Raw genomic sequence first — 11,150 nt, forward strand, 5'->3', positions numbered from 1 at the left:
GAACTCCCATGTCCATATTTAATATCATTGTTTCCCCATTCTCAATAACCATTGAGCAAAGGCAAAAACATAACCTATTATATTAAAGTAACTTGTTGAATAAAACAAAATGGTACAAATACTTTGGTGTATTTTAACTTCATCATATTTCATTACAATAAACAAACCTCTTCTTCTCTTTTAAATTTATATTTGGTTCATATCTTAGTGTATTAAACTTCATTGGAAGAGGTCAAATTGTTAGGCCAAAAAGACCACTTGAGAATTGCTTTCTCCAATATTACTTCTTAATTCTTTTTGGTTAATGTTTATATATATATATACAATATTACTCTCATTCTCATCAAGTTTCTCATTTTTCATTAGGGTTTTTTTGGGGGGGATTATTTGATGAATTTGAGCACTAATGTCCTTTGGCAGATAGTAAATCTCTATCCCCAAGCATACAATTTGCAAAGACGAAGTCTTAAAGGTTAAATCCTCTGTTTTTTTCTCCTCAAGTTTTCATTTTCCTCAATCCCAATCTCTCTCCCTCTCTCTTGTTCTTCTCTCTCTCTCTCCATAGTTTTTTCTTCCATGGTCTTGAAGTCATACTGTGTATATTCCTTCTTCCATAAGTTTACCTTTGACTCTTAAACACTCAAGTTAGTAGTAACACCATAGTCTTGTTTTTGCTGATCTTTTTGTCTCATTTCAATTATCCCCTCTATTCAATTCCCTTCCATTCATTAGTTTCTACCATAATTGTGAAAACCCTAATTTTCTTTTCCCTTTTTGTCTGTCCCAATTTTGATTTTTCTCAGTTGGGTTTTGTGCTATTTGAACTTCTTTTGATATCTTTGATTGATACTTGTAGTTTTTCTCTGAACCCAGTTCTGTTTGAGCTTGTTTTTCTACACAGCTTGATTATGGCTGTGTACAGAGATCGTTTATGCTCGTTATGGAATCCTGCATTTCAGTAGGGTTTGCCTCAAATTCGAATTGAGTCAATTTGGGAACAAAGATGATTAGATGTTTTCTTGAATGGTTTTGAGTATACCGTTTTTTAATCATAAGTTGGTCGTTGCATTGCATTTTACGCAATGTCGGATGATATGCTGCTTCATTTCTCCTCCAATTCATCCAACCAATCGGACCAGTCTTTGCCGACCAAAATGGCTAAGCTCGAAGCTCGTATGGTGGGTAAGACCTCGTCCATCCCGCCGCCTGCTCAGTCGCAGTCAACCAGGACTTCTGTCTCATCTGCTGGGAAATTTGCTGCCACTGAAAGTTTGATCGAGCCATCTACTTCTAGTGATTCTGATGATGGTGTATGTTTCTTTTAACATTCATGTGCAACTTGCACTCTTTCCTTTTCGTTTCTGTATCTTCGTAATTGAGTTTTAGTTGGTGTGGGAAATGAGAATGCACGAACCCACAATTAGGATGATGTACTATTGCCAACCTGTATTGGTTTTTTGTGTATGATCTTTGATTTTCTTGTTTAAAAAAATGTTTAGAGTGGATTTTTTATTTTCTTGTGATATTATTGAAAGGTTGACAATCAATAACCTTGGATTAAATAAGCGTGATTGATTCGTCTTAAAATATCATTTTGCTGCTTTTGGCTGACCTATGAACTTGAACGTCCTTTCACAGAAAACATGAACTTGAATGTTCTTGTTTAGGATATAATCCATTTGTTTATTTGCTTTGATAACCAAAACTTGTGTTTGTGCACTGCAAAATATGATAACTTAAAGTAGTTACTATTTACATTTGCATTTCTTGCTTAAATCTTGCTCTGATTAACATAGCAAGCTGAGAATTTCTATTGGCTCCAACATACCATAGTCTCTTTCCCTATATATCCAGGAGGTAAGTTTGTATCAAATCAATAAGATAAGAATGGTTTTTGATAGAACTTAGAATGAAAGTTACTTATTTGGGAAATATGGGAACTATGATTCCTACTTTATGAGTTGTATAATGTACCCAATATCTGCTGAAGTTCATTTTATATCTATACTGCAAAAAAAGGAAAAAAAAAACCCAGAATAAGTGTTAGTATTATAAGATAAACCCATAGAATAAACCAAAACAACTTTCATAGAGAAAAAATAAAAAACAAAACAAAAGGATATGTATACTTTGGGTTTGTTCTTTTCTTGACGAATCGATATGTATCTGGACAAATGGTAAAGAGTTTGTGGAGAGAACAAAGTTGAGTAGTTTATCCTTCATTTTAAGAATCCTCATCCTTCATATATCTTACCTACTGAAAGACTCTTCATTGTTTGAAAGTTTAATTAGTTGTGAGGTGTCAGTTTCATTAGTAGATCATGTGATTTCTTTGGAAAGACTCTTCAAGTTTACTTATTGCCTGTTGGTTATTTTTCAAACATCTTTGGTGGAGTATATTTTATTCTCAGTCGTTTTCTTTTAATTATCTAACTTTCACTGCAATTTTTCAAAAACTCTGAGCTATTCTATACTTGATGATATTGTATTTTACATATTGTATGTTAGACTGGAGATGGATTCCTCATCCAAGCCAACACTCAAAAGCGCCAGAAACTTCAAGATGCCAATGACTCGACACTTCCTGAACGTGCTGAGGTAGTTCTCATTATTTTGGTTATGGTTTGAAGTAACTATTGGTCTTGTCAAATATGATAGACAATTCCTAAACCCTAATTTCATGGTATAATATTTATTGATCTCAAATATGTTTCCTATTAAAAATTTTTATTTTCTACATCAAATCTTTCCATCTTCTTTCTCAAGCACCTGTCTGTAATTTGCCTTCTCTGTCTTGTTACTAATTATTTTTTCTCCCTTTACTTTTTCTGAGTCTTGTTGACCTGCAAATTGTTTTTCAGCACCTACTATCATGAAATTTCATTAATCTTTGGGGATTTTCTTTTTTACCATAATAATAACAACCAAAAAAACTTTAAAAGGCATTTCAGGCAGTGGAAGAAGGAAAGCAAAATGTAGTGGAAACCATAGAATCCAAAAAGAATGTGGATGTAAATAGGAAAAAACAAGCTAGAGGAAGGGGACAATCCCTCTCAAATCGAGGTCGTGGGTCAAGAGTAAATGATCAGATGAAATCACAAATTTCTCTCTCAACAATTCCACCCACGAATGGTCAACATGACAGTTTATACCTTAAGGTAATATCTAGTCAAATTTCTAATATTTTCTGTGCTTATTCGAACAATTTTGTGTAATTTTGTTCTTTATGATGAGTTAACCATTTAGTTGAGGATATTTATTTGATTGAAAGATGGTCTTTAAAATCTCTTTCCGACATCTATATATATATATAGGTTTTTTCTGTTTGTTTACATCTTATTTAATTTCCTCGATTTTATAAGATATTTGCCAACTGGAGAGTTTCTTCTGTAACTACTTCCCTTTTTGGGCATTTTGGATCTTTCTGTATGTTTCCTTTATCAATGAAGGCAAATAATCATGTTTGTGAGACTGTCTTCCTGCTTTTCCACAAATTTTTAGGTGTCTTACTGGGAGTATGAAGGTTCTTTGAATTAGTTAAGTGATGAATGTTATGTGAATTTCTTAGGAAGCTAGACATCTTCTCCATACTTGCTTAGATTCCTTTAAGATGGAGTATGGGCAGGGATAAGATGATTAGACAATGGATATCCCTATCATGGCCAGGGAATTCACCTTTAATGTCTTCCAGTCAGACACAGTTGGTATCAACAACAATCAAATGGGACACTAATTAGATGGTTGCTACAAGCAAGCACATAGAAGTAGTGCAGCAGGGGTTGGAGGGAAGTGCACTAACTCAGAAAGTTGATGAGGAAGCCAAGGGTGCTTGGTTGAAGGGGATGAAGGGTGGCATTTATCTTTGCATATTTCAAAGGCTCTATCTCGTGGCAAAATTGAAATGACCTTCTCGACAACAGTTAATATTAAGGACTTGTTGCAACCTGATACAGTTTATGAGATTATTTTAGAGGTGGTGGTAGAGAGAATATGTTTCATCTCTTGAAGTTGCAAGGAATCAATTGACTAGCCGTTCCTCTATCCATTTTTTCGTGATAAAGGGCAGTTTTTATGGTAGTGAAGTGTTTGGGGACTGAGACAACAGAATCTTCCAAGGGTGTGTGAATTTTTATGGTGACGTTTGGTCTCTACTAGACTCTTTCGTTACTATTTGCTTGGTCTTATTTCTCTTGACTAGAGCCTTTTCTTGTAGTATGTTTCTTGCTGTGGGTTTTTTTTTTTTTTTTTTGTGTGTGTGTGTTTGTCTATTCTTTCATTTTTTTCTCAATGAAAGTCTTGTTTTTTCATTTTTCAAAATATAGAATATATTTTATCTTTCCCAGACAAAACCTTCATGTCAACTTCTAATCCCTTTTCCGTTGTTACCCATACAAGATTGCAGATTAGCCCTTTACAAATTCTTAGGAAGGAGGGCCATAAGACTAGGCATGAATCCTCACATAGTACTCTCATTTTGTACCTGGAAGAGTGATAATACGTGGGCCATTGATAAAACTATTGCAATGCAGTTCTATTAATTTATGGGCTGACTTTGAAGTCCTTTTTTCTAGTGTGAAATAACATTTTTGGTGATCCATGCACCTTTTCTAATTCATGGTAAAAGAGTGTTCATCAATCCACCCTGGGGACATACAAAAAAGGAGTATTTGTCATTGAAACTTCAGCTCTATGATCGAGGACTTCCTCCTCAAACCACCTTTTGAGGAGAAAGGCTAGTTTCTTTGGTTTGCTATGTGTGCAGTTTTATAGGTTTTGTGGGGTGAGTGGAACTGTAGGGTGTTTCTAGGGGTGTGGAGTGGGATCCTAGGAAGCTCTGGTTCCTAGCTCGCTTTCATGTTTCTCTTTTGGTCACGATTGCAAAGACTTTTCGTAATTATTTTATAGGTGTGGTTACTCATAGTTGGACTCCCTTCTTGTAAAGGGAGTCTTCTTTTTTTGTGGGCTTGGTTTTTTGTATGCTTGTGTACTCTTATGTTTTCTCAATGAAAGTTGTTATTTCTCAAATAAACAACAACAATAACAATCAATCTCTGGTTTTACAGGATGGAATGTGTAAGGAGCAGCTTCGGGTAGATAATCGCTCTCCAATGGAGGTGTGGGATTTGTCATGTGCATGGAAGCCTTATCCAATATGGATAGACCAACATAACTTTTTTTTTCTTAATTTTTTTTTATAGAAATGTATGCTTATGTTGAATCCCTTTGGAGTATGCATCTGATTGAGTGCAAAAAAGAATATGTACGGCCATGGAATTAGGTGGTCTGCAACCTATGAAAATGAAATTAAATGTGCTTTGTCAACTAACACTTTGTTGACTTGTAAAGTGTTGTTTTGTTTGTAATGGATTCTCCTTTTTGTTGCATAGAAAAGGTTTTTGTTATTTGGAATTTCTTGCCTTGGTGCCACAACTTTTTGACATCTCAAATTTGTTTTTCTTGTATATATAATAGGAAGAGTTGGTTTCTTTACGGGCAAAAGTCGCTTCATTGGAGGAGGATTTACGTAAATTACGTCAGGAGTCTTCTGAATATCAAAATCTTTACCGTGAATTAGAAAAGGTAATTAGATCGTGCCCATGATAGTAAAGAACCTTTTTGCAGTTTGCACAGAATACATTTTCCTTGTGAACTTTGACCATGCGTATGGTGGCATTCTAAGATCAAGTGTTTTTCTTTTTTGGAGTATTCTAGAATGTTTTCATCAACAAATTTGTTCATTTGCAAGACGTTTTTAAATTTTCTTTTCTGTTTATTAATTTTATAGTTTTATCTTTTCTCGCTGATCATGATTTATGCAGGAATTGAAGGAGATCAAGGAGTACGAACAGCAAATGAAGCCTAAGGTTTGTTTGTCTCAAGGAATCAAATCCATTTTCCTGCAAGCTGAAAATTTTGTAAAAATTTAACTGTGTATAATATAGCTTAACTAATTTGGCCAAAATGTTTCTGGAAGATGACTTTGTTTTTAACTAGCCAACTCTAACATCTCTTTCACTATCAACTATATGCCATCCCACTCTCCTAGTCAGTGCTTGCCTTTCTTACCCAATTTATGTATGACCCACAACCTCATCTTACTTTATGGCTGCCATTTTTCTGACCCTCAAGGTTGTTTACTCTAAAGTCCAAAGGGAGTTAATTAACCATGAAATTTAGCTGACTGCTTCTCGATAATGTTATTTGTTATGTTTGGCATTTTTCTGGCTGTCCAGGTTGTTTACTCCAAACAGTGGTTATTGACAATGAAATTTAGCTGATTGCTTCTTGATAATGTTATTCGTTCTCCTTTTATGATAGAGGCAAATAGAACGTACTTTCTTCATCAAGATTTTTCTTATTTGTAGACATGGTTCTGTCATTTACTATTTTATCCTTGTTAATTTTATTGACATTACAGAGAACAAAAGTACTATCGGATTTGCTGATATCTGTTTCGAAAGCTGAAAGGCAGGAAGCGAGGATGAAAGTCCGACAAGACTCCTTGAGACTCGGCAATGTGGGTGTCATCAGGTTAGTTTTTCATAATCTAGTTGTTATAGACTTAGCTATGGGACTTCTTGCAATCTCATTCCCTTTCAAATGTTATTCAAGGAGACAACTGATAGCATTTTTGTATGGATTTCAGAGCTGGGACAGTCATATCTGAAACGTGGGAGGATGGACAAGCACTGAAAGATCTAAATGCTCATCTTGTATGTCATCTTTATACATTTGTTAACGACTCAAATTTTAGGAAGAAACTAGACTTGTTAAATTTCTTCTATATTGAATCAAACAAACAAGTTCTTATATAGAAGAAAAACCATCTACCAATAAATAAGTTTTTATTCCAAATAAGAATAATCAATATAAGCACACCAGCCACCTAATACTTGGATAATATTGCAGAAATATAAAGCAAATCCAACGTATTCAAAGCAAATTTAAATTTGTTTTCAAATTAATAGTAGGTTTGTTTTTTTATAATTTTTTTTTTTTTATTTTTAGCAAATTATGATGCAGTATGTCGTGCTTCTTCTGATTTTTTGATGTGGATAAAATATTCTCTATCGAGGAAAGAAAATACCCTAGCCTTAATTTTTGGTGATTAGTATTCTTTTACTATCTGAAAAAAATGTCTTTTTGTCAGTATCGCTTATGGAAAAGAAAACAAAATGTTTTTTGTTACCTACTACTCCTAGTTCACTTCGTTTTAGTTTTCTCAACTTGGAGCTGTTCTTATAAGTTGTACATTTAGTCATTTGTTCATTACAACAAATAATTTTCCCATTTTTCAGAAACAATTACTAGAAACCAAGGAGGCCATTGAACGGCAGCGCAAGTCCTTGAAGAAAAGACAGCCAGGTAAGTTTTTTCTTTCTCATGCACTAGTACGTTTGATCTTGCTGGGCGATGAGTGATAAAGGAATGGGAATATATGCTTTGTGCCTGGAATTCTTGATTCGGCCATTTAGAATTGACTTCGTCTTTATATTTTGAAAGACAAAGGCGATGGAAGCGATGCAGAACCAGGAGCCCAGGAAGAGGACAGTTTTATTCAAGATGAGATCTATAAATCCCGTCTGGCAAGCATTAAGCGAGTAAGTTCCTTTGCCCTATCTTGTTGCCTCTTACAACTCTACACCCCAACAAAAATTTACTAGCTCCAACATACTCCACCCAATGGACCAACTGGCCCCTTATCTTCCATGTTTCTTATCAAAATAATAATAATAATAAATAAATAAATTGAATAAAATGTATAATTTATGAACTCTTTGTAGGAAGAGGAAACGATTCTACGTGAAAGGGACCGATATGAAATTGATAAAGGAAGGCTTATACGTGAAATGAAGCGGATACGAGATGAAGATGGCTCTCGTTTCAACAATTTTCAGATTTTAAATTGCAGATATGCTCTTTTAAACCTTCTTGGGAAAGGAGGATTCAGTGAGGTTTACAAGGTCAGAAATTTGTGCTGTATCATTATTTCTTGACACTCCAAAAATTGTCTGAGATTTAAATTGCTGGGAAAAAAATAAGACCATCTTTGCCTACATTTGGCAACTGTAAAGATATACCTTTTTGCAGTGATTTTGAAGTAAGAAATTTCCAGCAGGCTTATGACTTGGTAGAGCATAGATACGTGGCATGTAAGCTGCATGGGTTGAATGCTCAGTGGAGTGAAGAGAAGAAGCAAAGTTATATAAGGCATGCTATTAGGGAGTACAATATCCACAAAACATTGGTGCATACTCACATTGTTCGGCTCTGGGACATTTTTGAGATTGATCAAAATACATTCTGTACAGTCTTAGAATATTGTAGCGGTATAGTTCTGTTTTACCATTGTATATTTCTGAATTTCTTTTCATGTTATGTGAGGAAGCGTAGTCAAAATATTCTGTTTTGAATACAAATAAAATGGATTCTTATTTGCTTGTACAATCTGGCAACGCAAGATTTGATCACACTATGCTTGACACAATATTTTCTTTTCTTTTTTCCTTTTTAATCTTCTTATATAAAGAGCACAATACTTTCTGTTCATCTTGCATTTTAAGTCACCCTTTTTCTTTTTTTCCAGGGAAGGATCTTGATGCGGTTCTCAAGTCAACACCAATATTACCTGAAAAAGAAGCCAGGATTATCATAGTTCAGATATTTCATGGCCTTGTTTACTTGAACAAAAGGACACAAAAAATTATCCATTATGACCTGAAACCTGGTAACGTTTTATTTGATGAACTAGGTGTCGCAAAAGTGACAGATTTTGGTCTCAGTAAAATAGTTGAGGATGATGTCGGATCACAGGGTATGGAACTTACATCGCAGGGCGCTGGAACATATTGGTAAATGTCTACTTTAGTGTATACTTTTTGGCTTTTGATATGCTTTAATAATTATATCGTGCTCAGAGTCTTGAATATGCTACGACTTCCAAGTTGAGTAGAATAGTTTGTTTGCTGGTGGTTATATCAAGTTTGCTTTCCTTTCCCCCCTCCTCTTCAGTCCATTTCTGTATCTGAATGATGTAAACCATTGTTGACTATGTTTTTAAGGAGGTAGTACATTTTACGGAGAAAATATGATGAATTAATGGTTCTCTTTTGGATTTAAAATCCTTGATATCGTTTTGTACAAGTTTCCTTCCTCATAACACCTCCTATGCACCAGTACTCCATGTAGTGTCACTCATTATTTCTTTTGGCCTCTTCAGGTATTTACCTCCTGAATGCTTTGAGCTCAGCAAGACTCCTTTAATATCATCCAAGGTTGGTAGTTCCATAGTTTATTTTCTCTTCTGCATTCTTGTTTATGTTATTATATCACTGTGCTCATTCCTATTCAGCTATTCCCATCGTGTCCAATTCTAAATTTTGAGTTATCCTGGATGGAACCGAAAGACATACAAAGTGGGGTGAGGGAAGATACGATAAGTATTCCCCACTAGAAATAAGCAAGGCAGCAAGGGCATCGCCACTTTTTTATTTTTTTTCTAACCCAGAAAATCTACTTTGAGAATCCTATACATCTGTCATTTGTGCAGACAAGTGTTGTATGCACTGAATTCCTTTGCTTTTCTAAGCTCCAGTTTTCAATAACCTGCCGCCTTCTGGAAACAGGTTGATGTCTGGTCAGCTGGTGTACTACTATATCAAATGCTCTTTGGCAGACGTCCATTTGGACACGATCAAACGCAAGAAAGAATACTTCGTGAAGACACGATTATAAAAGCTCGTAAAGTTGATTTCCCTACTCGACCAGCTGTCTCAAACGAGGCGAAGGTGAGCTATAGTCTGCTGCTTTGTATTTGCTCAGTTTCCTTCAACATAATATAGTTATTTTTGCGATTAACAACACAATCATTTTGGCCAACCATATTTTGACATGTCAACGTTTCTACCTATCATTTCCTATAAAAAAAAAAATCCATATGTTTTTTTTTTAGTAAAATGAGGTTGAGGGATTTAAACCCAAACCTTTTGATCGTTAACGTATCTTTAGTTCAGCTGTGCTCACTTTGACGGCTATCATTTCTTATTGTTAATGTTATGTAGGATTTTATACGCCGTTGTTTGACGTATAACCAAGCTGATAGACCCGATGTTTTGACAATTGCTCAAGATTCATACCTAACCTATTTGAAGAAGTGATCACATGAGATCCACGTTACAGGAATTTATAAGAAGCTCCATCGTTCCACAGCAAGGCAAAGAAAGTATAGTAACTCATGGAAACTGTATACACAAAATAGGGCTGGTCTGCCACTCTTAAGGTTGATCAAAGGTGTGCCCCTTTTGAATTACTTCAATTGTCCTATCTTCAAATAATTGAAGGTTTGGCAAAGTTTGTAGTTGGAAAGTTGCCGTTTAGGTGAAGGGCACAGTGTCCTACAACCCTTGTTTAGTGTTCTGAAAATGGGCTCTAGAGGTCCCTAAAATGGGGGGAAATGAGGGAAGTTTTGCTTTTCTTTTGTTTGCCCATTTATTTTTTTTCCCTTATGGAAAATGATTGATTTTGATGTATTAAATATTTTCTTCACTTCATATGATGTTGGCAATCTCTTTTGCCAATCTTTAGTTAAACCGCATTTCTAGCAAGGTTTTTCATGTAGATATGGAACTCTCAAGAATGAAAAGTTCATAGTTCACATTTTCCTTTTTTTGCTTTCTGTTTTGTTTATTTTATACAAATTGCTTTGTGAATCCAGATCTACAATTCATATAAATGAAAATGCATACACCTAATTGCTCAAATTGTTGCATCTTTTTCCTTCTCAATCTTTTGGTTAAATGGCAACTATGGTTTCAAGTGTGAAGAAAGTTAGAGGTTGCTTTAGGCGATTTATAACTAAAATTTAGTTTCTAAAAGCTTTTAAGATATAAATTATTTATGACATTGTTATCAAACCACACGGACTATTTACGTGTTTTTTGTCAAATCATAGGAACTACCTTCTAACTTTTTAAAATCATTACGTTTAAACTTTTTTTCAAACTATAGAGACTAAATTTGTAGTTTAATATTTTTTTCAAAATTTATTTTCTTATTGTGGTATTATGTAGGGTTAAACATGAGATCGAAAAACCAAGTTAATTGAACTGAAGTTAGTCGAAGAAAGAGAGATTCGTTGGTGTTAGTTTTGA

General features: G+C 34.6%; 1 protein-coding gene across 2 annotated transcripts; it reads left to right on the top strand.

Moving 5' to 3' along the window:
- Nucleotides 1-368: 368 nt before the first annotated feature.
- On the top strand, nucleotides 369-10,668 carry LOC101204597 (serine/threonine-protein kinase TOUSLED). Of its 2 annotated transcripts, none has more exons than XM_011650980.2 (16): nucleotides 369-1,310; nucleotides 2,509-2,598; nucleotides 2,943-3,158; nucleotides 5,064-5,114; nucleotides 5,473-5,580; nucleotides 5,820-5,864; nucleotides 6,419-6,531; nucleotides 6,647-6,713; nucleotides 7,299-7,365; nucleotides 7,504-7,601; nucleotides 7,785-7,964; nucleotides 8,117-8,330; nucleotides 8,588-8,852; nucleotides 9,221-9,275; nucleotides 9,627-9,788; nucleotides 10,062-10,668. In XM_011650980.2, exons 1-16 carry the CDS (start codon nucleotides 1,083-1,085, stop codon nucleotides 10,155-10,157), a joined length of 2,055 nt encoding a protein of 684 aa, XP_011649282.1. In that variant the 5' UTR covers nucleotides 369-1,082; the 3' UTR covers nucleotides 10,158-10,668. The 2 variants fall into 2 exon arrangements, with proteins under 2 accessions (XP_011649282.1, XP_004137359.1); XM_004137311.3 differs by having other exon boundaries at nucleotides 370-1,310; nucleotides 8,120-8,330.
- Nucleotides 10,669-11,150: the final 482 nt, after the last annotated feature.

This window comes from Cucumis sativus, chromosome 1 (assembly GCF_000004075.3).
Source record: "Cucumis sativus cultivar 9930 chromosome 1, Cucumber_9930_V3, whole genome shotgun sequence".
NCBI lineage: Eukaryota > Viridiplantae > Streptophyta > Magnoliopsida > Cucurbitales > Cucurbitaceae > Cucumis > Cucumis sativus.

Excerpts from the sequence above, each read along its gene's own strand:
- LOC101204597 (XM_011650980.2), top strand. The coding sequence starts at position 1,083 with ATGTCGGATGATATGCTGCTTCATTTCTCCTCCAATTCATCCAACCAA. Across the intron at positions 1,311-2,508 it reads CTAGTGATTCTGATGATGGT|ACTGGAGATGGATTCCTCAT; the intron begins GTATGTTTCTTT and ends ATTGTATGTTAG. Across the intron at positions 9,789-10,061 it reads CTGTCTCAAACGAGGCGAAG|GATTTTATACGCCGTTGTTT; the intron begins GTGAGCTATAGT and ends AATGTTATGTAG.